General features: G+C 39.6%; 1 protein-coding gene across 2 annotated transcripts in view; it reads right to left on the minus strand.

Moving 5' to 3' along the window:
• Nucleotides 1-1,390: 1,390 nt before the first annotated feature.
• The window catches only part of LOC143851214 (KH domain-containing protein HEN4-like), a 29,778-nt gene continuing 3,223 nt past the window's right edge, over nt 1,391-27,945 (minus strand). The window contains exons 2-7 of one of the 2 annotated variants that reach the window (XM_077360562.1): nt 15,713-16,063; nt 15,098-15,373; nt 13,892-14,191; nt 4,402-4,484; nt 3,596-3,707; nt 1,391-1,788 (exon numbers count right to left, since the gene is read on the minus strand). In XM_077360562.1, coding sequence (XP_077216677.1) covers nt 1,630-1,788; nt 3,596-3,707; nt 4,402-4,484; nt 13,892-14,191; nt 15,098-15,373; nt 15,713-16,063 — 1,281 coding nt within the window. In that variant the 3' untranslated portion in view covers nt 1,391-1,629. The remainder of the gene's footprint in view (nt 1,789-3,595; nt 3,708-4,401; nt 4,485-13,891; nt 14,192-15,097; nt 15,374-15,712; nt 16,064-27,945) is intronic. The other variant, XR_013236258.1, reaches the window with a different exon arrangement.

Here is a 27,945-nt window from a genome sequence, read left to right on the forward strand (position 1 = left end):
TTGGCCTATGAGTGGCAAGGACATGCATGACCGTCTATTGATGTGGTTGTAGACCGATATCAATGTCCCACATTCCATAAATCCCTACAATGTTTTAAAACGTTAACTGCAAGGCATGTTAACGGGTAATTTTTTCATTTTGAAAAATATTTACGGAGAAAACTAGCAATCATCAATTTTAGGGACTGTTTTTTTGGCAATAATATTCTAAAAGCATGACTGTTTGAATAATACTCAATTCTTGGGAACATTTAGGTGGAATTGAAGTCAGATCCAGATTCCAGCGCCTGATTCTGGCAATCCAAAAGCATTTAACCTGGCAAAAAGTGGCCCGCACCCATGGGTCCACCTGGCCCGCCCGTAATTTACGAGGGGTCACTAAATTAGTGAACGGTTGAAATTTGACCCAGCGCGTATGGGTCCCATCAAAACTAGGCCAGGTCGGCTGGACCCGCAGGTGCCTGAAAAACCCAAATGATCGAGATTTTATATGGTGAAAGCCTTATAGTCTCGTATTTTTCAGAAATTATTGTAAGACCACATCATAGGATGATCTAAACCGTCCATGTGATGGAACACAACGTAAATAGGTTGTACCTTAAAAATTATTTCCATAAGATGATCCTAGCCCTCCGATCTATAGAGGTTTCCATTAATAATATGATGCAATGAGAGATGATATTTTCAACCCCCCTTATAACCTGATTTGACGTGAGAAGCGAGCAACTTTATGTCAAATCACGTTATAAGGGGTGTGTGCAAGTACTGCGGGAGGGTTGAAAATATCATCACCCCATGGATCAGAGGGCTAGGATCAACCTATGGAAATGATTTTTTGGGCACAACCTATTTATGTTATGGCCCATCACATGGACCGTTTGGATCATCCTATTGTGTTGGAATATAATATATAAAAAAGCCTGGGGCCTGGGGTGACCCACAGGTCCACCCGGCCCATACGGGTGGGGTCTGGGTTCACCAAATTGTGACCTGTAAGATTCCGGATCATTTGTGACCCAGTACGACCCGGACCCGTACGGGTTGGGTGAAACCCGGCCCGGCCCGGCCCACCCATGCCAAGCCTAAAAGGCACCATCAATGTTTACTTTTTGGATTCGTGTTGCAAAGACAAAGACCCATTTGCTTGCACCTCTTTTCTTTTTCTTTTTCTCTCAATCTCATCCTGAGCTCTTTGTTCATGACTCGTTTTTGCCTTGACAATCATTAGAATTTGGATGATTATGTATCTACTGAAACCAAATTCCCAAACTTCATTTGCACCCCCAAAACACTGAAGGTTTCTTTACTACAACTGAAATATTCTTTAATACAAAGATCACCGTTTAGAGAAAACAATGCTAAGTTTGCTAAATATAGAGAAGGCTTGATATATCAAATTGTTAAAACTTACTCCATTGAAAAAATGTAAGATGTTACCACCTTTACTATAGCTTACTATAGAAAAATTTAGCACAGAATCCTACAAGGCTCAAAAATTGTGTCAATCTGCATCAGAAACTACATTAAGTTTGGCGCAAACACGGCAAAACCTATTCTTTCCTCAGAAATAAATAGCAGTAAAAAAAAGGATCATATATTCATATTGGATCATTGTGATACCATTCAAGATCATAGCATGAGCGAACGAGTATCTGACCTTCCACTTAGAATGAAGGCTTGAATAAGGCACTGTGCTGCTTGTGTCTGGTCAGGTGTCCCAGATATGAAGACCATTCGCTCATTCGTGCCAGGTAATGGATCTTGGATCGTAACTTTTGCAGCGGAAATCTGGCACAGTATATGATATGCAAAATCAGAAATTGGGTGATTGCATAAATGGGTAAATTAACCGAAAATGCACAAAATCTGATAAGGTAATTCAAGAAAATAGAGTTTTAAGAACCCACTTGATTAGATACTTTACCTACATAGATCTGCTATGCAGTAAGCAGTCTGAAGTTTGACAAAAGATTAGATACATAGTTAAAAAAAACAGTACATTTTAACGAAGGGCATGGAGAGTTTTGAATGATTCAGAAGAAACCAAGAACATTTGGGGAAGAAAATAAACTTCCAGTCCAACTACAGATACGCAGAAGCAAAGAAAATGAATGGCTATACCACTCAATCGAAAAGGCAGCTTTTACAAATGCCTGATTTCAGTTTCATGAGAAATGCTTATCGATTAACACATAGAAGCTAAGTGACGGATTAGGCAGATGATCACTGTTCTGGCCTCTTTTTTTCCTTTTTGAGAAAATAAAGAAATTTTATTCAAGGTAGTAACTGATTACAGCAGGGAAATGGAAAACGTGCCCCCTTCCAGAGAATACAGCAGGCTCTTGTCTAAGGCGGAAGAGAAAGGCTTCATGCTCGGATTAAATTTGCAGGAAGAGGAAGTGGAGCTTCACGTGCAGGCCATTGGTTGCTGAAAAGAAAGCTTGCCCATAAGCTACCTTGGCTTGTCACTATTCTAGTCATTGCTAATGATCAATTTTCGGGTCCCACATGGGAAAGTATGTTTAATCAAGACCACATAACTTGTAGAGGGGTCGGAAACCCACATGGTCCTGGCCCCATGCCAAACAGACAATCCGTGATAATGAACTACAAAAACCAACGGTTTGGCATATCTTGGTGGAATCCCAAACGAGGCTTGAGGATTCAAGTGGCAAGGATCATCTAATCAAGGTGGGGTCAACAGAAATTGGTTGGACTCATGATCGCTAGACGAATCGACGGATCTGGTCATGTCCACATGGCACATATTGGGCCAAAAAGTGATTCACAGGAAGAGCCTAACAACGATCATCCTATGGTCGTGTCAACATGGCACACAATGGGCCCAAAAAGTGATGGTCAGGAAAGAGCCTAAATCATCCTTTTAGAATTTTTCATAAAATAAAATCCGGATGGAAAAATAATATGATGAAAATACTAATCTATGCTATTGTAAAATGCTGAGCACAATCCTACTTTTGAAGAGGGGCAGCTAAAAAATTAACCGAAGTTCAAATTCACATCAGGGCATTGACTGTAGTCCGCACTCTTCACTAAAAAGTTGCTCAAGCCGTATCCCCACTCTTCTCTACACAATCTCTCCTCCTCTCATAACCATTATGCACTTATCCTCTCATCATACCAACTCTCAAACGGCAACATCCACCTTACCATGTCTCCTCTAAGACCTTAGCATCACGATCTCTTACTTCTCTTTCCGTCTCTATATGCAATTAAATCAAACAACTATGATAGGTTTCAATTAGATTCTTTTATATAATTGATTTTTTCTTTTGATCTTTTAGGTATTTTACAAACAAATCAAGGTACACGCTTACAATCAATATTATCTCTGTTTTATTGTGAATTTTTTGTCTTAGCTGTAAAAAATTATTTCTCTCAAAAGCTATTATATCGTTGTAAAGGACATTCCTTTTGTGTTACATGTATTAATGAGACCATCCAAATATTATATGATAATGTTTTATTTCCATTTAAAAATTAAAAATTATTTTTTCATTTCTTTTTTTGTTCACATGCACCGCACATGCCCTTTTTTACTAGCACTGGTGACAAGAATTACCCGGAAACATACCTCTCTGATTCGGATCAGGTTACTACCATTCTCTCCATATACAAAACCAATAACATCCTCAGGAACTACAATCTCCACCGTTGTATTTGTCACAATAACAGATTTGCTTCCACTGTTGTCACAAAATATAACCAATATAGATGAGAACTAATAGCTGAGAAATTTCTAGACAGGAAAATATTTGACGTTAAAACCTAATAAAGGGCCATTTGGATACATGGATTTTATAATCCAGGATTCTAAAATACAGGATTTTACAATCCTGGAATATAAAACCCAAGTATCCAAATGGCAAGTGGAACAAAATCTGAGAAGTCAAGATTGGAGTTTGACAGCAAATCCATTAAGTTTCACTGAAAAAGATTAAGCAGTAAAACCGAAGACTGAAAGTTCCCAGATGTCACAGAATGGCCATTTCTGAATCGCATAAAATAATCGAACAACGTAAAACAGAAACCCCATTACAAATAAGATTTCAAAACCACCTTACAGCTATAACAAATAAGATTTCTAAACTACCTTCACAAACTCCTTTTTTATGTTCACAATGATTAAAAACCAATAAAATGACAGGCAGTAGAATCAGTAAAAGGAATAGAACTTGAACATTTTCATCAGTAAAATGACAGGTAGTAGAATCAGTAAAAGGAATAGAACTAAAACTTTTAGTGATAAGATTTTAGTCATTTAACGAGCACAAGTTTATTAACAATAACCGGTTCCTATTATAAATCAACCTCTGTTGTCCTTATGTATAAATTTGCACGTTCTTGAATAGATATTATGCTTTGGGTCTTGAAACTCACCTTCCAAGTTCTAACCCACCTCTCAGAGTTGGCAATCCTCTTCCAATGTCCGTGAAACTCCTAGGATTCCCACCGCCATATGTCTGCAACCAAATCCACCAGTAAATAAACTTGGTCTCCAACTAAATCCACCATTTAAAAACTAATAACAATTGCTACTTCCTACACCTCTAAGTGAAGAGAGAGAGAGAGAGAGAGAGAGAGAGATCATAATGTTCCAGAAAGTCAACCCTTGCTTATAAGACTTTCACAAAGACAATCCAAATATCAAAATTCAAATTAAGATTAAAATGAGATGGTCGCCTACATCATCCCTAGAAACTAATTGAAATACCCAAAATTAAATTAAGACAAAAAATAAGTTGAAAATTAACAAAGGACCACAAAGTGATGCGCTTAACAGTGCACATGAATGACTCCTATCTCAAGCGAGATGGAAAACACCGATAAGTGAAAACCAAAATGAAAATAGAAAGGGTTTGAAGCCTGATCAAATAAGAATATAAATTGATGCGAACCCAATATTCGGAAGAAAAATGAAAGGAAGCTGGACAACAGATAGTAGGAGACGGAATCAGGGGTGGAACGGTTGGAAGCATTGGAACTGTACCAACTGTGGTTATTTCAACTTCAGTTGGAGGGGAAAATGCCGATGGTGTGCAACCTTCCGTCAGAAGAAGAAACCCACATCGGTGGTGGAATCTTATGCGAAGCAGTCAACAATCAATGAAGGTCGGAGACATGTAGAAGGAGGTTGGCCAGACTCACGTGAAAGCTCAACCAGCATAGAGAGCGAAGTTCCACTCTTATCAATTTCGGGGAAACAAATAGACGAAAGGCGAAATCTCTTAAACGCCTGTATTATAGGACAGACGGTGGAGATGGAAAGGAATATCGGGGAGCTACGGAGCTGGGCTAGGGAGCATTGGGGCATTCCGTCCCTGCCTAAACCAAATATTCTTGCCAAAAATGAAGTGTTGTTTATGTTTGACTGCAAGGACCTAGCTCTAAAGGTCCTAAAAATGGGTGATAAGGCTTGCGGCAAGCATCTTTTATCCCTTAAAAAGTGGGATCCTGATTATCAACAAGGAGAGGAGGAATTTTGGGTTAATTTTTATGGAATTCCCTTTCATGTTTGGGCAACTTCCACCGTTGAAGCTCTGGGAAGAAGTCTTGGATCGATGTTGGAGATAAGAATGGGGGAAAACAATGGCCACTGCATGAATTATGCATCGGCAAAAATTTACACCCCAAAATGGAAGCTATCATTACCATTTTTACGTCTCCGAGTTCAGAACTCTTATTTTATGGTTGGATTGAAGGTACAAAACCTACATCCATCGCCAATGGAGGGGTTTCGAGGGGGAACAGTGTATCTCCTGACGATAATGACAGATTCCCGCCGGAAGGATTCTCAGGCGTTCACCAAGGCAGGACCAACGGTCAATGTTACCCCTGCTGTCAGGGAGGGAGTCCGTGTTGGGATGGGTGATGGAAGAAAACGACAAAACATCTTGGATACGGTACTTCCAACGGGTCATTGTGCAACGTTTTCTAATTTCAAATTTCAAATTCAAAAAACAAACCCAGATAAGAGTACATAGCAGATGACAGCTGGAGAGACAAAAAGATGGCGTGGAAAAAAAAAAACATTGCAAAAGTGATTTCACCTGAATTGGAAGACAAAGTCAAGCGAGCCCTGGGAATTCTTAAAAGCAGCGCAGGTGGGCCCAATTTCAAAAGAGGGGCCTCGAAGCAGAGGAAAAATCACAAATGGAAGCGAAAGGTGAGTTCCCTCTTTCTGTGGCTAAGAGTAAGGAGAATTCCCTTGTGAACAAAAATATCAAGATAGTTACTAAGGACCACAGGAAAAAGGATCCCCACTCTCCGCTTCCGGCCGAAAAAGTCTTTGCTTGGTCCTCTGGAAGGGTCGTTTCTCGGAACCCTTCTTCGAGGGCGGTGGTGCTCTCTTAAACAAAATCTCTCACTCATTGGGAGTCTGAATCCTCGCTCTCGATGAGGATGGGATTTTGGAATATAAGAGGATTGGGGGAAGATAAGAAGATACAGTTAATCAAAGACTTTGTTTTTTAGCGCAAGCTAGATCTGGTGGTAATTACTAAATAAAAAATAATGGGGGTTACTTTCAAAAAATAATGGGGGTCACAAATCAACTCATTAACAAACTATGGGGCAGGAAACATCGGGAATGGGTTGTCTTGCAATCGGTGGGGGCAGCAGGGGGAATAATTGTAATATGGAAGGAAGGCAAGTTTGTTAATGAAGGAACCAGGATCGGCAGGTACTCGATCACAATTTTCTTTACTTAAGCAGAATGAGACGAGAGGTGGATCTTTACAGAAAGGAAGGACCTATGGAATGAACTGTTTTCGATTCGAAATGCATGTCAGGGTGCATGGATTATATAGGAAGAGATTTCAACACAGTTCGGTTCGCTTCGGAAAAGAACACTCCAACCAGAATAACCACAAGCATGAGGGAATTCTCAAATTTCATACAAGCAATGTAGCTAATTGACTTGCCATTAGAAGGAGCACGCTTTACTTGGTCAAACAATCAGGATCGATTAGTAATGTGTCGGCTAGATCGAGCTCTTCTAACCTCATATTGGGAAGATCGATTTCCCTTGATTAACCAGAGGGCTTTTCCTAAACTTCTATCGGATCATAATTCTATTGTACTGGAAATTTCGTATTTTTCTGGAGGCCCACGACCGTTTAGATTTAATTTAGACCTTCTTGAAATTCCGGAAGTAGATGAAAAAATCAAGCAATGGTGGAACGAGATTTCGGTACAAGGCTGGAAGGGTTATATTCTCTGTAAGAAACTTAAGGCTATAAAGCAGAAAATAAAAGAATGGCAAAAGGCAATAGATGAGGAGAATAATTGTAAAAAGGCAGAGATTTTAATTGCTTTGGAATTTCTGGAAGAAAAAGAGGGTGCTAATTCTCTTTCGAGCGCCGAGAAAATGGAACGGCTAGAGCTTCTGGAACAATATGAGGAGGTCTTGCGCAGAGAAGATATCAGGTGGCGTAAAAAATCAAGGGTCACCTGGCTAAAAGAAGGCGACCGGAATACAAATTTTTTCCATAACATGCCGAATTCAAGGCGGCGGATTAATACTATTTCGAGTCTGGAGGGGAGCTCGCTAATTGAAGATATGGGCTTAATTAAACAAAGAATTATTGATTTCCACCATGTTCTATACTCAAAATCGGTGGAATGGCGGCCGAAATTAGAAGGGATTCAATTCAAATCGATCAACCTTGGGCAACGGATTTCTTTGGATCGAGATTTCACAGAAGAAGAAGTGGAAAAGGCAATTTTCTCCATGGCGAAAGACAAAGCTCCGGGCCCGGATGGTTTTCCAATGGCTTTCTTCCAGAGGTTTTGGGGTATTATGAAGGGAGATATCATAGCATTCTTTCTTGAGTTTCAGGAGAGAGGCATAATTAGTGATGCGGCCAGAGCAACCTTCATAGCGCTAATACTGAAAAAAGAAGGGGTGATAGGGATAAAAAACTTCAGACCAATCAGTCTTATTCATAGCATTCCAAAGATTGTCTCCAAATTACAAAGAGACTACCTTTGGGATGGTAATGGGGAATCTAAAAAATTACGGCACCTAATGAAGTGGGACACAGTAACCAAATCAAAAAGAGATGGTGGGCTGGGAATAGGGAAGTTACGACTGCGTAACAAATCATTGCTAGGAAAATGGGTATGGCGATATGGTAACGAAAAGAAAGCTCTAAGGCATACTGTGGTTGACCCTAAATATGGTATGAAAATGGGAGACTGGACCATAAAAAATCCAATTGCAGGGAAGGGATCGAGCTCTTAGAGATCTATCTGCTCGGACAAGGATGATTTTGATCAGATAATTAGATATAAAGTGGGAAAAGGAAAAGAGGTCAGATTCTGGAAAGACCATTGGTGCGACAAAGTGCAATTCTCGATTGCCTATCCAGGGCTATATCGAATTGCAGTTAACCAAGAAGCTACGGTGGCCGACTATCTCAGTCGAGAAGGAGATTTCAGAAAAGGTGTTTGGGACATTCGTCTACGAAGGAACCTTAAAGATGAGGAAATACAGGACCTTGAGCGGCTTCTCTTACAACTACAATCGGTGAACTGTTCCAAATCAGCAGATGATGAGCTACTATGGGCACCGGAGTCAAATGGTCTGTTTACGGTCAAATCATTTTTTACTGAACTGAGTGCGGAACAAAAGTCGGACAAGAGGCGCATCTGGAACTCTTTGGCTCCACCAAGAGTAGTTGCTTTTGGGTGGACTCTGGTACACATCGGAAGATAAACACCTGTGATCGCCTGAAAAAAAAGACATTTCAGCCTTGCAAGCATCTGTGTTCTCTGCCATCAACAGGAAGAAACTTTAGATCACTTGATGTTGCACTGTCCTTTTTCCTATCAAATTTGGATGCGAGCAATTGGCGCCTTTGGAATGTGCTGGGTTTGCCCAAAGTCTATTAGCTCACTTCTCATCTATTGGAGGGGAGGCCCCTTTGGAGAGATAGGTAAACTTCTGTGGGCCACCTTCCCCTATGCTATCGTATGGAACATCTGGAAGGAGCGGAATAGGCGTCTCTTTGACGATCAAAGTAGATCCTTGGGGCGTATGGCGACATATATTAAGGTAGAACTCATACTTGGGCCAAGAATAAAAAGAAATTACCTTATGGTGTGAGGGGCTTGATAAGGAACTTGTGGGCGATCATCTGGGATAGAGCTATCCGAGCTATCCGAATTAAACCTAAACCTAAATGGATGGCCCCGCCAAGTGGGTGGCTCAAACTTAATTTTGATGGAAGCTCGATGGGAAATCCGGGGAGGGGCGGGATTGGCGGTCTAATCAGGGATGATAAACAATCGATCATTATGTCTTTTTCGGGTCCAGCAGGAATTTGTGATGCAAATGAGGCTGAAATCAAGGCTCTAGGGGTGTCAACGGATCCACCTATGTCTTAGTCACGATCCATTCAAATCCCTTATCGGTCGGATCGGATTCAGAGTGTTCTTCGGATCCTACTTCTTGTGTCCCGGTCACGATCCATTTCAAATCGGACCGTCCATCGGAGTGTCCCAGTAGGTCCTACTTACAAAACAACAAAAAATCTCAGCCTTCTTCATTTGAAATGAACTCAAAAACTTCCTCAATTAAGAAAAGAATTAGTTACTATATCTAATAATAACCCATGATTTTGATGAGGAATAGGATTTATTGTTGAAAAGAACTCCAATGTTCGAGGGTGCGCGACGATAAAACTTTTGAGTAACTAATCCTTGATGAAGCAGAGTGGCAAGTGAAGAAATACCAATTGAGGATTGGAAGAGAAAAGGTGCCTGGAAAAGGGGGGAAGTGGAAAGTTGTAAGCTAAATAATATTTAGTTCATTTTTATGAAAATACCCCTCTTTAAGTATTAATATAAGAAATATTTAGAGGGTATTTTAGAAAAAGGATTTCGGATCGTGACTATCCATCGGATTTTTTTTCCATGTCTTGATCACGATCCGAAATTTTCCGGATCTTATGAGGAGGATCCATAATATGTCCATGGATCCTTCTCATGTGCCTAGATCCTGTTCATTAAGGTTCGGATTCGGACTGTCCATCGGACTGTCTGGGTCCATTGACACCCCTACAAGGCTCTTCTTTTTGGACTACGATGAGCTTATGAGAACAACTTGGGATCTTTAATTGTGGAAGGGGACTCGACTAATGCAGTGAGTTGGGCTTCGGGTACTTCAAAAGGGCCCTGGCACCTTCAGGAAGTGATAGCGGAAGTCCTTGACCTCATAAGGGTGCTGCACCCTAGAATTGAGCACCGGAGAAGATCGGCAAATGAAGAGGCGGATGGGAGCCAAAGCAGGAGTCCTAAAGGAGGAAACTTTAGTTCTTACATCTTTGTAATCCTTTCAAGGATTGTACTTGGACTTGGATCCACTTCTGTAATAAGGCGGGGACAACTTGTCCCCAGCCACTATTCAATAAAATGTCAACTTTCAAAAAAAGAATTTAAATTGCTGCACCTTTAAACGGAGAATTCCCCATTACCATTGTTAGTTGGGTGCTTGGGTTAGTACAAGTTATAGCCTGCAATAAGCAATGAGTCAGAGATATTAGCCTCTTATACGTAAGTTTTCAGACGGCCTTTCAACACAGTTTATGACGCATTCAACACAGTTTAGGATGCATGACGGAAAGGGAAGACTCTATGGTACATAACTAGGATATCAAATTGATGTAAGAGATAAGGGAATGTAGGTTGGCAAATATTTATCATAGCTAGGGTAATGGATAGGATTGGCTTAGATTTTGGTAAGGACTAAACGAATAGAGACTGCAGGGATTAAAGAATAAGCAAAGGGTGGACGGTTGTGACAGGTTTGAAGAATTTACAGATCTGGACACATCTGCAGATAGATTAACTCGGTGAATTTTATGACAGATAATAAGGTGAATACTGGTCGAAGGTTAAGACTGGAACAATTAGGTCTCATGTGGTAAACTTTTAGGTTTAATGACTGATGACACAGTAGATTAGGAACAGGTTGTAGGCTGAATTCAGGGGACTGTTGCAGGACTGAAATCCAAGGTTTCAATTTCGTTATGTGTTTTGGTCATGATAGAAATAGAAATATGTCGAATTTGGATGGAAATTTCAGTGAAAATCCTATAAAATTAAGCAAACATATGCAAATAATAGACATTAAGATGAAATTTCAGGAATTGCTAGAATAAACATAAATACAGACTCAAAATCAATTACTTAAGCAAGGAAAAAAAAAACCCCACCCATAATGGTGTAACAGCATAAAACGCTTACTGACAGGCGCAAAGCTTGTCTGAGAATTCAGTGCATATCAAATTTCACATGTTATTCATATAAATATTAATACATAATACATACAGCAAATTTCACATGTAATTCATATGAGAATAATTACGAAACACTACTGGTGTAGTATACCACTAATATACTTGCAGTTTTGATTTCGCTGCAGTTCGGTTTCGGTATACATTTTGGTGTGGTTTAAAAGGAAACATTTCGGTCGTTTCACATCGATTTCTGTGAAATTTAAATCAATGTTGAAAGCAATAGTTACTAGGTTTAGATGGCACTAAGGTCTTGTTTTAAGAGCCTTAAGTTCTAGCGGTCTTCGAAAGAAAACTATAAAGTCACAAGGATGTTACAGAATTAATAATTGTTGTTGGGCTAATTAGGTTTAGAGAAAGGGGGTTTTTAGAAAGGGTTTAATCTGTAACGGGGTTGGACTGATAATGTAAAGGTATGGAACTGCAGGTTAGTAGGCTACTAACAGGTATTCAATAGGACCAATATCAGGTTACTGGATCATATCAACTCCCCCAATGCCAAAGAAGCAATCTCTCTCATGCATATCAGTGGTCACCTCATACTAGGATTGGCTTGGATTTTGGTCAACTAGGATGAGGACTATGGTAAGGGCTAAAGGAATAGACTAAAAGGATTAGAGAATAGGCAAAGGGTGCACTCTCGTGAGAGGTTTGAAGAATTTACAGATTAGGACAGATGTAGCAGATTAAGCCCGATGAATTTTATGACAGATAATAAGGTGAATAATGGTTGAAGGTGAATGCTGGCACAACCAGGAGGCTGAAAGCAATACTTACAGGGATTAGATGGGCATTAAGGACTGGTTCTAACCTTACAGTCCTAAAAAGAAAATCGTAAAGTCACAGGAACGTTACAGATTTAATAACTTGTTGTTGGGTTAATAAGAGTTAGTGAAGGAGGGTTTTTACGAAGGGCTTAGGTATATAACAGGGTAGTTAATGGATTGATCTGCAATGGTTTGCAATTGCAGGTTACTAATAGGTATTCGATAGGTGCAGCTGGGGATAATATGGTCTGAAGTTAAGTTTTTTTACGAGGCTTAAGCTAACCGGGATGGGTTCTTGGGGTAATCTTGAAATGGTATAAATTCTGGGTAGTACAAGGACTTTCTAGGCCAATCATTAGGCTATAAAAAAAATGTATGGAGACTGTTGCCGGTTTCAAAAAGACACCAGTCTCCCTCACTCGATCTGGGTATCCCTGAATCATTCCTCGATTCCATCGGCAAATGATGTATCGGAAGGACTCCAAGGCTGATCTCTTAGTGAAGATATACCTTTCTTTCTTTTCTATCTATCGTGTGGTCAATCTTGCACCACCGATTCGAAGAGGCCAATGAGATTGCAAGTTCAAGGTTCAAGGTTCCTAGAACTGATCGCGGATCAGGTAGGAAGCTAGGGCAGATTTGGATGGGAAGGTGTTCAGCAAGCTAAGGGTTGGATTTCAAGGCAGGCCAATGGAGTGGTAAGGTAATCATAGTTGCAGGCATGGTTTTAAATTTCAGCCGAAATATCGAAATTTCGGATTTCGGTTGGGACTGAAACTACAATCACCCAAACCCGAAATTTCAGAAAAATGTGATTTTTGAGTTTACAAAATTTTCGCCGAAATTTCGGTACAATAATGAAATTTGCTTTGATATTTTACCAAATTTCGGTTTCAGCTATGTCCGAAACCGAAACTTTAATTTAAATCCATGGTTGCAGGTTTATGAAAAAAAATAAAGATGAAAACGAGAAGAGTGGAAATCACAAAAGTAAAAGAGAACGAGAAAAAATATAACATAGTGTAAAAAAATCAAAGCAAATACTGTATCCGTGATCTACTTTGGAAGGTTTCACCAAGCTTGGGACTGTAAACTCAATTAATTCAATTCATAGAGCATGTGAGCAAAGTCCACGTCCCTTTACAATTTATAGGCATAGTAATTCCCACAAAAAAAAAATTGATAAAAATTTCCACAAAATTCTAAGTTGGAGTAAAACGAAGTCTTAATTGCCTATTGCTAATAAAAACCAAATAAAAATATGCCACATGGCATTGACTAACTCAGACCCCTTTAATTACGTTACTCACGCTACTACTAGGACTCTTATTCTCCATTTACATGGATTCTATCTAATCCTTCAACAAAAAAACTACTTTTCTTTTCGAAATAAAACTAATAATTCAAATCAAACTCCTAATATCTACCAATAGTGTGATGACACTTGTCACTTGACTTATTCAACGTCCTAATACTAATTACAATTAAAATGAAACCCTTATGACAATAGGTTTCTTTCGTAAAAAAGAGTGACCCTTTGTAACTTATGTGACATGATGTCAACTCATGTCACAAGTATCTAATGAATTGGGTAATTAATGATAATGGCACCCCATCAATAATGATGCATTTAAATGATAATGACACCATCTTTGATAATATCCTCACAAATGATAAGGACAACCATAATTGATAAAAACACCCTGAGAATTTTAGGGAGCAGGGGATGATACCCCATCAATTTATCTGTTAGATTATAACTCCATGGATGACATAGAAAGAAACAAAAACATTAAAATTTACCTGTGATGGCCATAACCTTGGGGATGAAGGAAGATCGATGCTGTGTGAAAGGCCAAGATGATCCATATTGTGGGGTAGAGTACTTTGACGATCAAGACTGTGGGAGAGACCAAATGACGAATATAGCCCAGAAGAGGCAGGCTCCCTGACTTTTCCATACAGAACTGTCTCTGGAATGGTTGACGGTGGATAAATCCCAGCTCCGGCACCATTCAGTACTTTACCGGGAATAATGTTATCTCGGAGTCTACTCGTAACATGAAACAAAGCATCCTGAACATTCTCCAATCGGCCGTCAATCTGCAAAGCCAACCATTTCCAATAAGATTTTCAAAAATCTGTTGACAACGAAATCACAAAAAGAATCAACTGTGCCTGAGAAAAAATAATTCAGAAGTGTGGAATGTTCCTTTTTCGAAACATCATGGACCAGATGGAAATGCAAGGATTGGGTTGTGTGGGGCATCTTTTGTGTGATTGGACATCATTCGTGGGGTCGGCTCATGTGGAGGTGGCCATTCTTGGTCAGAGTGAAAGGCCCGTCATTTAGATTGAAGAAAAGGGTTATCACAAAGTGGCAACAAATTACCAATATAAACCCTAATTGTTCCAGAAATATGAAAAATGCTCATGGTTTCCCAAGTCTTGCTAGAAGTTTGCGACAAATTATGCCTTTTCAAACAAGCATCTATATTAATGTGCAAGAGATTCAATGTATTTGGTGTCACTGAATACCTTCAATATTCATGGAACTAGAAAAGATATACTCAATCGTGTACCATCTCATGGAAAATTAACAGAAGGGTAGAGGCAAAAATTACTTCAATAATTTAGGAAAAATAACACTAGTTAGTTTTTTGGGATTTGCTAGGGACCATCGCAGAAGGCATTTCGCGCATGGGCTTGTTGCATGTGAGAGCAGCCACACATGCTCAGATTTTGTCTTAATCATTTAATTCATCTGATGAGGCTGCTCTCACATGCAACAAGACCAAGCGCGAAATGCCTTCTGTGATGGTCCCTAGCAAATCCCTAGTTTTTTATCATCCATAAAAAAGTACTTCAAGTGTTGGGATCAAGACTATATAGTATTCAGTAATTAAAAAAATAAACAAAAAACTGAAGTGATCTTTCGCTTCAAAAGTTGGGTATAATTCAGAAAACCTCCCATCACTTTTATATTTAAGAATAGAGACACGATCCCACCTGTACCACTTCGTCCTTGTCAGAAGCACATTTTGGAACATCATCACGTCCTATTATCCGGATGCCAGCACCAGACGCCTTCCTCATTTCGGAAATTATCGTGCCTCCCTTACCCATCAGGCAACCAACATGGTTTGCTACCACCAAAAGCCGGCAACAAACAGATGCTCCTTTATCTGAGCCCAATCCAAGCTCTTTTTCCATGCCCGCCTCTACAGATCTAAGAAAAACACGAATAACAGCATTTTGTGCAGGGGAGAACCGTGTTTCTGGGTTCTGCACGTTAAAAGATACAGAACCAAGACAATAACAAATATCATACAATAAGCACATATATCCATGACCTTTAGCAAGTACAAGAGTGATTTTAAATGCAAAAAAAGTTTTATATTGTATAAATGAGGAATGCTAGATTCACAGGCACCCTTGCAAATAAAGGCGCAAAGGGCGCCCCCATTGGTCAAATCTCATGTAAGACAGTTATGATCTTAATTTTCTGTGCCATCTTAAATGAGATTTGACCAATAGGGACGCCCTTTGCCTCTATATTTGCAAGGGCGCCTGTGAATCTAGCATTCCTCTGCACAAACATAGGTAGCAAGTGTCAATGCAAACCTCCAAAGCAGAAACCGTAATGACACGCTCCTCAGACCCAGTTACTAAACTTCCAACACTTATAGAAGCACCGGTTTCATTCTGTAGCGCTTTGACAACAGTCCCTCCCTTGCCGATTACACCTCCGACCTTATCATTGGCACATAGTAATCTGAAAGAAACATCTTGCTGGGCCTTCAAAGAATCCGTATGCAAAAGATGCTCCCCAACTGTATCAGGAAAGTTCATGCGAGGAACCGGCGCAACAGGCCTGCTTACAACAGCTTGTGGCTTGTCTAATGGCGGATTGTCTTGAAGACGGCGAGAAACAGAAAGAAGAGCTTTTTTAACTGCCAAAACATCTCCCGTAATCTGCCAAAAAAATAGAGCAAATATCAATTGAGCATCACTAGATAAAATGATTCCAGGAAATAATACATAAGCACCCATATGTCAAACATGTGAATTAACCTTAATAAGAGTGTCTTGCATCTCAAATAGCACCTCAACATTTCAATTTCACATGCCTCAATAATATGGGAGCACCTCAACCTATGTCATTCCGTTAAACCCTTGAGCCTCTGCCTCGGGCTCAAATAATTTACTAAGTGGTAGGCTTACTGTGCTAAATGCACGAGCTCGTGTAGCAAATCTAGTTAAACATTTGTACCCTTTTGACATGCATTGTGAACAATTTCATTGAGTAGACATCATATGCATGAGGCCATTTACAGAATTCCTAATCATCATTTGAATATAAGAATAAATACATAATTAGCATTGTCAAGAATGCTTCTAAATCAAATAACTATATGCAATAATTTTATTCATCAAAAACAGGATGATGTTACCGTCTCTGTCATCTCCCAGCAATGACATTTTACACAGCATAATGTAGCCCCAAAAGCCAGGTGCAAACTGGATGCAAGGCATGAGGCATTTAAAACTATTCAATGGTTAAATAGGAGGCTACCCCATCAACCCTTTTTCCTCCTAGAATGGTATACCAAAAGTTGTAGCTAAGCAAAAATTATAGCAAAAATGAAAAATCGATGGAAATAGAGAAACTTTGAATTAATAGAACACGAGCTGTTCGTACAGCCTCTGGAGACATAAATTTCTTTCAAAATGTCACTAGTCTAAGCACCCACTGCGAAATCCAGGTATAAAAACCCTAGCCAGGTAACTCCTAATTTTTAACTCCTTTGGAACCTAGGCCCAGCCCAATATAAGATTTTGTGAACTGTAATCATTGGCATAAGAGATCTCATTTCAATTCTATCAGTATTAAGAATAGTTTAAAAAGTTAAAATAAAACAATTATATGGCATGTTAATTGATAACAGATCTTTGAACGACAGCGAATACAGATCTAGGCAGACACATACGGATGGGGTTAAGACTGAACACTAAATCTGTAACAGAACAATTCCAATGTCGAAAGGAATATTAACTGTTATAATTAAGGCAGATACATACGGGCAGGGTTAAGACCAAGGTTTTAAATTTCGGTTTCGGAATGCATTTTGGTACTCACCGAAACTGAAATTTCAGACGAAATCTAACGACATCTTTCAATGCCTATTTTATCTCGGACATTATTTCGATCAAAATTTCGGTAATTTCGGGATAATATTAAATAATTATGTAGAATCCAGATTTTTGGGTGAAATCCCTTAAAGAGTGGGCCCTATGTAACTTAAGTGATGATTGCACATCATGTCACAAGCGCATAATGGGTTGGGGTCATTAGTTGTAATGACACCCTTGCATGATGTAAGCCCTAAGGGTTCCCATGGGTTAATCATTCACCTTACCTTCTTGTTTTGATGCTAGAAAACTCAAATTGATTAGTATTATGAACTAATGTGTTGTTTTGAGGTGTTGTATTGTATACAGGATTTTCATGTCATAATCGCCATTACACAACTCTTCTCAACACATGGCTTGTGGATCAATGATCGAAGGAACCAAGAGCTTGCACCTACAGTGAAGGCATCCTCATTTGAAGATGTTCAAGTAAAGAAGCTCAACATGAAGATTCCACAAGTTCCTAGCAAGTGTCAAGAAGGAGCTTGGAGTTGAACATGCCATGGTGACACCTCATGTACCTCAACATACATTGAAGATTGGAGGACAAGTCATAAGAGCCAAGACAAGGTCAACATGTTCACCCAAGCAGAAGAAGTCCAAGGAAGTGCAAATGAGCGAATACATTCCAAGAAGACTCAACGGTATCATTTTTAGAATGCATTTGGAGTCCTCTTGATTTTATGTAAAATGCACTTTCAATAGGTTTTAAATGGTTTTTATATCTTTGAAAACCATACACACACCCAAAAATGTATTTCAAAACCTAGGACTAAAGCCCAAAGACCATGGCCCAAAATCCCTGATTTTTAAATGTTAAAATGGAAATTTTACCGGGGCCGGTCGACCGGGGGTCTCCCGGGCGACCGCGGCAAGATGGCTGGATTTCCAGCACTTGCGAAAAATAGCGGGCTAGTCGACCGGGTTGAGCCGGGCGACCGCGGAAATAGTTTTGTTGAAACAGAACATTCCGACATAGGTTTGGGCGGGCGACCGCCGTGGGTCGGTCGACCGAAATAGGTTTATGAGCCAAAAATTTTGAGCAAACAGGTAGCCGTCGCCGGATGACCGCCATGGGGTGGGTCGACCGCGACGGTAAGAAATTTGAAAATAAAAAATGGCGCCCGATAGGGGAGGGCGACCGCGGTGGCTCGATCGACCGCGACGGTCGGGCAAACGGTCATATTTTCAAATACACTATATATTTTCAAAAAGTCGTAGGTTGACCTTTCAACCCAGTTTTTTACAGTTTTACCCCAAAACGGTCATATTTTCAAATACACTATATATACACTATCTAAACAAGCTTTTATACATTTGAGAAAGATCAAATCCCATTGCTCTTTGAGCTTGAACTTTGAAATCAAATGCAAAAACCTCTTTGAGCTTGTATTTCTACATTTTATCAAGAGGTACTCCATAAGCTTTATCTTTGCTATCTTTTGGAGTGATTGTGAGCTTATATCTTTGTAATCCGTCTATTAAGAGGCATTGAGAGTTTTTCACTTTTCTTTGTTCTTCATTGAGGGTCTTCTCTTCGGCCCGGTAAGAAAAGTGAAAATGAGGGTCTTCTCTTCGACCCGTTAAGAGTTGTGAAGATGAGGGTCTCCGATTCGGCCCGTTAACCAAGGTGAATCATGTAAGAGAGTGTGTCCCCTCGTCAAGGCTTCATGCAGAAAGGGTTTGTTCCCTTTGGAGATGGAGGAGTCGGGTGTACGGCATCATCATTTTTAGTGAAGATCCCAAGGAGGAAAACTTGGAAGAGTGGAGTAGGTCTTGTGATAGACCGAACCACTATAAATCTTGTACCTTGTGGATGCTTACTCTCTTCTCTTTCTCTTGCACGTGTGGTGATTGGTAAACCATAACCCTAACTTGTATTTGTGCTTTTAATTAAACAAGGGTTAGTAAATGCACTTGATTGAAATGTTTAAACCCTAATTGCATTATAATGTCTATTTGAACAAGGGTTAGCAAATGTGCATGATTAGAATGTCTAAACCTTAGCTTTTATTGATATACATATTTGAACAAGGGTTAAGCTAATTAGTGCTTAATTAAGTGGAATAATTTTTAATCTTTCCCTAATTAAGCCTAAAATTTCTAATTGACCAATTCACCCCCCCTCTTGGGTTTTTACACTTGGATTTCACATGATAATAGGATCCATAATTGAGAATGACACCTTTCAGAGAAGGTCCTACTTAGCAGATCTTCCATGTTCGTCTTCATGTCTCATGGTTGGAGTTTTGAAGGTAAGTTCCCTCTGCTTTTAGAGGTACTTTTAGCGGTGTCTAATCCCTATCATCTCTCCCTGGCTACGAAGAAATTGACTTTGAGGAGTAAAAGACGTGGTATGGTGCATTGCGTTTGGGATACAGATGCTACACTTTCTCTACCATAGTGAAAGTACATTTTGACAAGGGATGAATTTCCACATATTTCCACCGTAGTACACAAATCAAGAGGTCGTCCATCTAAAGAGCTTAATTTGGATATCGAGCTAATTTAAATAATATTTTAAGTTACGGATTTGCTAGGATCAATCGCAGAAGGCATTTCACGCATAGGCTGTTGCATGTGAGAGCAGCCACCTCATGAATAAAGACAAAATCTGTTGAAAGTGAGCCTGCGTGGCTGCTCTCACATGCAACAGCCCATCCATGAAATGCCTTCTGCGATGGACACTATGAAATCCCTTAGCTTTATGATCGTCGATAGAATAAAAGGTATGTCATTCGCTTGAACTACACAAGACGCTTCGTTTGACAACATTTGAAGATCTCAGACTCTGTTGAACTACTCTTCTTTTCCAGATTGTTGGCTAAGGTTTGTCACCTTCTTTATCCTTGCAAAATGTGTTCGAGCTGAATATTGTCGAAACCAACTTTGTAGGACGATGGATGCTCTCGTTCGTTGCTCAAATTCCGTGCTCTCCATGGAAAGAATCGGCAATAGTTGCTCGGGATGAAGTTACTAGTATGTGGCACATTTTGTATGGTAGATGACTCATCATCCAACTTGGCAATCAAATAAACCTAGGAAACAAGGAATATTAGTGGTTATAACCCTGGTTTAAAATTTCGGTTTCGGTAACCGTTTTGGACCCCACCAAAAACCGAAATTTCGGTCCGAAATTTGGTAATTTCGTTCCAAATTTCGAAATTTTGGCCGAAATTTTGTAACACTTTTTTTTTAAAAATAAATAATGTCATTAAATCGAAATTTCGGACCGAAATTTCGATCCGAAATTACCGAAATTTCGGACTGAAATCCAAAATTTCGGTAAATGGCGAAAAATTGAATTTCAGTTTCGGTCCCCACCAAAATCCGAAATTTCGGTCCGAAATTTCTGATTTCGGTCGAAATTTAAAACCATGGTTATAACTAAAAGATCGTAGCAGATGTAAATATGTATGTATCTTCTAATCAACATATCCCAAGGTTGGGAATGAGACAGAAGATTTAAACTAGGTAACATCAGTAGAATGCAATGGTAATGAACTGGCTCTATAGTTATTAATGGGTTACAGGCTTCTGGGCCTGGAACAAGCTCTAGAAAGGCTGGGTAACAAAAGTATTATGGAGGATAAGAATTTTTGTAACGGGTAAACCTGCAACAGGCATGTAGTCAATAGGTCGCTTGCGATTATATTTCTGAACAGTCGTAGCGTGAGGGGTTGCATGTGATAAGTGAAAGAGAGTAGGTATATAGTCAATAGGTTGGACGCTTGCGATTATATTTCTAAGCAGTCATAGGGTGAAGGGTTGCAAGTGATAAGTGAAAGGGAATAGGCGGTCGACAGGGTTGATATGTGAAAGGGAATAGGTGGTCGACAGGGTTGATATGCTAAGGTAAAGGGGTTGTGGAATTTAGGGTGATGTAATGAGGCTAGAGTTAAGGGTTTAGAGATGGGAAACTAAGGTGGTGATAGAGTGTTGAAGACTATGGAGAGTGATGGCTTTGGTTGAAAGCAAAAGCAATGGGCTGTAATGGAATTGGGGATGGTCGTAGCTGCAGGTTTATGAAAATAAGAAACATAATGGAGTAGAGAAGAAGAAAAAAGGAAAAGATTTGGGGATAGAAAATGACCTGAAATCACACCAGAGGTCTCCTAGGCATCACACCATAGGATCTAAGACATCACACGGCAAGAGCATCACACCCAAGCAAATAAAGAGAACTTTAATTTCCACTCATGGTTCTTTACTTTCAGGGCTAATAGGCCTTACAAATATATAGGCATAGTAAATAGTACAAAATTTGAAAAGAACGTCTAATCCCAGTACTAACAACCACTAATCCTTGTTGCAAACAACATCTAATCCGCTTACAAATTATAATAAACGATGGCCATTTTCTATCGATGGGAAATTGACATGTGTCGAAAGACTTTTCTTTTTAATGGTAACATGTGTCGAAAGACTTATCCAAGTTTCTCAATTTAAATGTCTAATCCTCCCATTACAAGAACTCTTGAAGAATCCTAGTACAACCAAACTAATACTAATATCTACCAATAATGTTCTGACACATGTCACATGACTTCAAGTATCCTAATACTAATAATAGTTAATATAAAAACCATATTGACCATTAGAATTCTCTCCTAACAAAGAATGGGCCCTATGTGACATAAGTGACATGATGTCACATATAATGTGTTGAGGTCCAGTCATAATGGCGCTCCATCAATAATGATGTCATCCCTAGAAAATGACACCCTAGCATGATAATATGATCCATAATTGATAATGACACCTTTCACACAATCTCCTACGTATCAGATCTTCGTCCTCATGCCATCTCATGTTGGCTTTGAAGGCAGATTCCCTGTGTGCTTTCAGGGGTACTTTTAAGCGGTGTCTGATCCCTATCATCTCTCCTCGTTGCTTAAAAACAACTACGAGGAGTTAAAGATGTGGTATAACACATGGTGGTTGGGATTGAAATGCTACACTTTCTCTACCATAGTTGGGGTGATAAGGGATGACCTTTCCACCGTACTACGCATTTATACCGCAGTATGCACGTCAAGTGGTCGTCCTTTCTGATGAGCATAATTTGGATACCAAGCTCATATTCAAAATATTTTAACTTTATGATCGTCGGTAAAAAAAAGGTATGTCGTTCGTTTTAGCTACACAATCTACTTCCTTTGACATCATTTGAAGATCTCACAGACTTTGTCGAACAGATCTCACAGACTTTGTTGAACACTCGAACTATTCTTCTTTTCCAGATGTATTGAATAAAGATTGTCGTCTTTTTTATCCTTGTGTAAGTGTAATGCATTTGAGCTAAACATTGTCGAAACCAACTCTGTACAACAATGGATGCTCTTGCCCATTGCTCAGACTTTATGCTCTCCATGGAAAGAATCGGCAAGAGTATGTATGACGTTCGAAGGTATGTCACGCCATATAGAATCATTATATGTACCAAACGAAATATTAACTAGAGCACGTTGGGTTACCAAAAGCATAGTTTTATCAACCCACATAATCCTGTAAGGTCTCGGATGTAGGTCGACCTTGAATGCAAACGATCAATGGTCGAGTAGGAGACAACATTCACACTACTTCCATTGTCTATGATGAGCTTGCATACTTTGTCACCACTCTTGACTAATGACTGGATGATGGCATTTCGGAGCAAATCTTCCTTGATTTCTTCTTTCGGTGTGGTTGAGATTGGTCCTATCGTGCACACTAAGGATGTGTCAGCATCGTCCAAGGGCTTATCATCATAGTATAATATTAAACCTCTCAAATAGGATCATCACTATTTTGCTCCGGGTGGGGTCCCTTGGCTACTACATCCTACCACTGTGGGTTGCTATGGTGGGAATTAAGAAAATGTTAAAATAAAATAATGTTGTGACAGATCATAACTAATAATAGATTTTTGAACAAAACTGAAAAGAGATCTAGGCAAATACATACGGGTGGGCTTAACTTAAGACTGTGAACAATAAATCTGTAACAGATAAAACCTAAAACATAACAATTCCAGTGTCTATAAATAAATCTGGGAAAAAGGAATATAAACTATTACCATTAAAAGCTTGTAACATATGTAAATCTGTAACCGATCTCCTAATCAACAAAACCTAAAGTTGGGAAAGCTTGGGCTCCAAGAACTGTGTAGGATGAGGATTTCTGTAACAAGTAAACCTGCACCATGTCTGTTGTGCATGTCTTGTATATAAGCTACATATTAAAATTACGGGTGTGAGTTTTTGGGCATTTTCTTGACTGACAGAAATGGTAGGAAAGAGAGTTAATAATCTTAATATTGAAATAGTGAAACTCTCTTCTCCCGTGGACATAGGCATACTTTTGAACCACGTAAATCTTGAATTTCTTTTCTTTTCTTTTTTTGAATGGTCAAAGATTCATTTAAAAAGGACAGAGATGGTCAAATACAATAATGCAAACACCCCAAGTAGGGATACAGGAAAAAAAAAGGAATAACAACTAAAAATATCAAGGCAAGAGGTAGTCAAACTGCTCTAGGGTCATCAATCGCACCCTATTCCTGGCCAACCTATCCGCCACAAAGGTTTTAAATTTCAGTTTCGGAATGCGTTTCGGTCCTCACCGAAACCGAAATTTCAAAATTTCGGCCGAAATCCGACAAAATCTTTTAACGGCTATTTTATCTCGTACAGAATTTCGCCCGATAATTTCGGCTGAAATTTCAGGAAAATATTAAATAATTATAAAGAATCGAGATTTTTGGGTGAAATCACTTAAATTTTGGATGAAATTTCGGGATAAGCGAAATTTCAAAATTTTGATCGAAATAAAATAACGTTTCGAGTATTACGCATTTCGATTTCAGTCTCGACCGAAATTTCGGATTTCGGTTGAAATTTAAAACCTTGTCAGCCACATCATTTGCCGATCTCCTAATATGGCGAAAGGTGATGGAGGAATTGCCCACAATATTATTAATTTCCTCAAAAGTCTCTGCAAGTCTCCAGGGGAAGACATGAGACCCCTTCAATCACTGGAACGCTTTAAGAGAGTCCCCTTCTGTCACCACTCCATGCAAATCTTCTTCTATTAAAAACTTTATTCCCTGATGAACCTCTTTGACTTCCGCCTCATTTGAATCAGCCACTCCAATAGGTCTTGAAATGGCCCAAAACACCGACCCCTCTCATCCCTTAGAACACCCCCTTGTGCCAGCCGGTCCCGGCTTACCGAGCCATCAAAATTAAGTTTCCGGCAACCGGGAGGTGGCGGTTCCCACTCCTGGACAATCACTTACCAAGACTTGAGCCATCAAAATTAAATCTTGTATTTCTTGTTTTGTGTGTTTGTGTTGCTTGCATCTCATCTTGTTGTTAGCTGCACATCGAGTTCGATCATGTTTTGAGTAGATTAGAGATCTTTATATTTTCAACAAAGTCTGAGGTCTGTAGGTCGAAGGCTTGCGATTATATTTTCGAGCAGTCATATGGTGAGGAGATGCCATAGATAAGGGAGTGGGAATAGCCCGTCGAAAAAGGTTGATAGGCTAACATAAAGGGGTCGTCGGATTTGGGGTGATGTAATGAGGCTATGGTAAGGGTTTAGAGAAAGGAATCTAAGGTGGTGATAGAGGTTGATGGCTTAGGTTGAATGCAAAGGTTTTTAGCTGATATGGAATTGGAGATGGCGATCGCAGTTGCAAGTTAATGGAAATAAAGAAAATTAAGTATAATGGAGAAGGAGAAAAGAACAAGAAGAAAGAAATGAAAAGGTCTAGAGATAGAAAATGACCAGGAATCACACCAGGGTCTCCTGAGCAACACACCATATGATCTTAGTCACCACACCTAAGGGCAAGAGCATCACAACAAAGCACATAAAAGAAACTTCAATTTTCATATGTCTTACATACTTATAGGCATAGTAAATCATGAGAAAATTGAAAATAACTCCTAATAACCAATGAATCTACTTTCTAATCCTACTTGCAAATAGGGCTGGCAATTTCACCTGAGAAAGCGGGGATCCGCCCCGCTTAGGGAGGGGATTCGCCGATTTGAGCGGGGAAGGGGAAGAGGATTTAAAAAATTCCCCGGTGCGGGGACGGGGAGGGGAAAGGGATGGAGTTGGACCCGACCCACCCCGCATTAATTCCATTTTTTTGTATTTTTTTAAGTGTTTTTTTGGGGAAAACTACTAGAAACCCCTTGGATCAAAACATATCTACAAGATTCCCCCAAAATTTTCATAATTACCATTAGTACAGTTTTGTCCTTGAAATAGCATTTTATATTTTCTTTTACCCATAACCCATTGGGCATTGGCCCTCATTATATTAGTATATTACCAGAAATCCCTAAAATCTCTCCATCGAACCATCATTGAAAGGCAACATTAAATCCTTTGAAAATCTCCTTCCCTCAAATAAAGGCAACATCTCTCTAATAAGTGATGAGATTTTATATGGTGTACGCTCGTATAGTCCATTATTTTTCAAAAAGTAATGTATGGGCTACGCCATAGGATGATCCAAACCACAGTGGGGAGGGGAAGGGGAGGGGGAAAATTCCCCGCAGAGGGGAAGGGCTAGGGGACCCCAACATCCGGCCCCGACCCGCCCCGTTGCCAGCCCTACTTGCAAACAACTCCTAATAACCTATGACTACTTTCTACCAATAGGAAACTAAAATGTATCCATAGCAGTGTTTCAAAATGCGGATGCGGGCCAAAACACGTCCAAAGCAAATCCTGGTTGACTCAGTGCCGCACGATCAAGTACTCAGTTGATGTGGTCATAACACTCAACGGAGCTTTGATTGACTTTGTAGGGAAAAACACGAACTTGGACAAGAACTCCGTCAGGGTAAAAGGGACTCGACCCGGGTGAGTTGACGATCACATAGTGGTGGTTTGAAACTATGGTCGAAGGACTTATTCAACTTTTTAAATTTAAACGCCTAATCCAGCCCTTACAAGAACTCTTTAATAATCCTACTACAACCAAAGTAATTCTCCTCCTACCTACCAATAGTGTGCTGACATGTCACATGACTTGTTCAAATATCCTACTACTAATAACAATTAAAATGAAAGCTCTATTGACCAATATCATTTGTTCTTAGCGGAGAATGGGCTTTATGTGATTTATATGACATTATGTCTAATGGAATAGTATCATTAGCGATAATGGCACTCCATCAATAATAATGCCAACAATTGATAGACACCATGGCATGATAATACTACTCATAATTAATAATGACACCCTTGAGGGAATGTAATAGATCCTCCACCTTCATCCGCATGCCATCTCAGGTTTGGAGCTTGAAAGGTAGTTTCCTTATGTGTTTTCAGAGGTACTTATCGGTGTGTCTGATCCCTATCAATGGATCATTACTAGAAATGAGTTCATGACTTTTGGGGTATACGGATGGGTGGACATGGAATGGCAGATCGTAATGAGATGGAAGCTCTCTCCCTTCTATCAGTCTTTGCATTTTCAAGATGGAGCCATTGGAGGCCCTTCGGATTGAATGTAACTCTTCAAATGCTATTGCATGAGCTTTGAAGCCTTGGAATGAAGTGGAGAAATTGAACATTATGATTCTTGACGCTAGGGACTTATCACTTTACTTTGATCATGTTCCTCATAGTGCTAATAAATTGGTACAATTGGTAGAATAGGTGTTGATAGAGGCAGGCCCTAACAGTTGGAGAGTTCCCTTCTATATTTTGTTCGGTTGGTGGTTTTTCCTTGTCGAAAGCGTCCTGTCCCCTTTTGTATTCCCTTCTCTTTCTTAACAAATTATATTATCTCTCAGATAATAATAAAGGATTTGCTAAGGACCATGGCAGAAGGCATTTCACGGGCCCGCTGTTGAATGAGAGAGCAGCCACCTCATATGAATTAAATGAATAAGACAAAATCTGTTGAAAAGTGAGCCTATGTGGCTGCTCTCTAGAGCAACAGCCGGGCCCGCAAAATGCCTTCTGTGATGGTCCCTAGCAAATCCAACATAAACCAAAAAAAACAAAATTTTAAATTAATATTCTAATGAAATGTGTTCATAAACTAAAATATTAATTGCACATCCTAAGCATAGATTCCTCAACAAAACACTTTTGTGCTCTTCTACGAATCAGATAGAATTTACTATGATTCAGCAAAATAAAATAAAAAAATAGACCACATCTGGGCCCTTATGCATGGTAAGGCTGCTCCATTGTGACCTGGTGGTCACGGGTTCGAGTCACGGAAACAGCCTCTCTGCAAAGCAAGGGTAAGGCTGCGCACATCTAGCCCTCCCCAATCCCCGCAGTGGCGGGAGCCTTGTGCACTGGGCCGCCCTTTTTTTAAGACCACATCTAGGCCCTCTGTAGATGCCAACATGACATCATGAAGACCTAAACAATACAAGCTGATATTAGCTCTCTTTTTTTTTAATGGTAAAACAGACAACGCTTTACAGGGATATGGGAGAGTATCCCAAACTCCAAGCAAAGAATGAAATATTAGTTGTTGTTCTTCCTATCTAGGTTTCGATAATGGCAAGGCAGGTTGTTAGTGGGGCTTTTCATCGCTTGAATTGCATCATTGAACACGTTGCCATAACCAAACTGGGAGTGAGTGACAACAAGAATAGGGGTCTAAATGCACTTAATTCATAAGTTATTGATCCAAA

Source organism: Tasmannia lanceolata, unplaced genomic scaffold (assembly GCF_043159265.1).
Source record: "Tasmannia lanceolata isolate RefF3 unplaced genomic scaffold, GAP_Taslan_0.1 ptg000018l, whole genome shotgun sequence".
Classification (NCBI taxonomy): domain Eukaryota; kingdom Viridiplantae; phylum Streptophyta; class Magnoliopsida; order Canellales; family Winteraceae; genus Tasmannia; species Tasmannia lanceolata.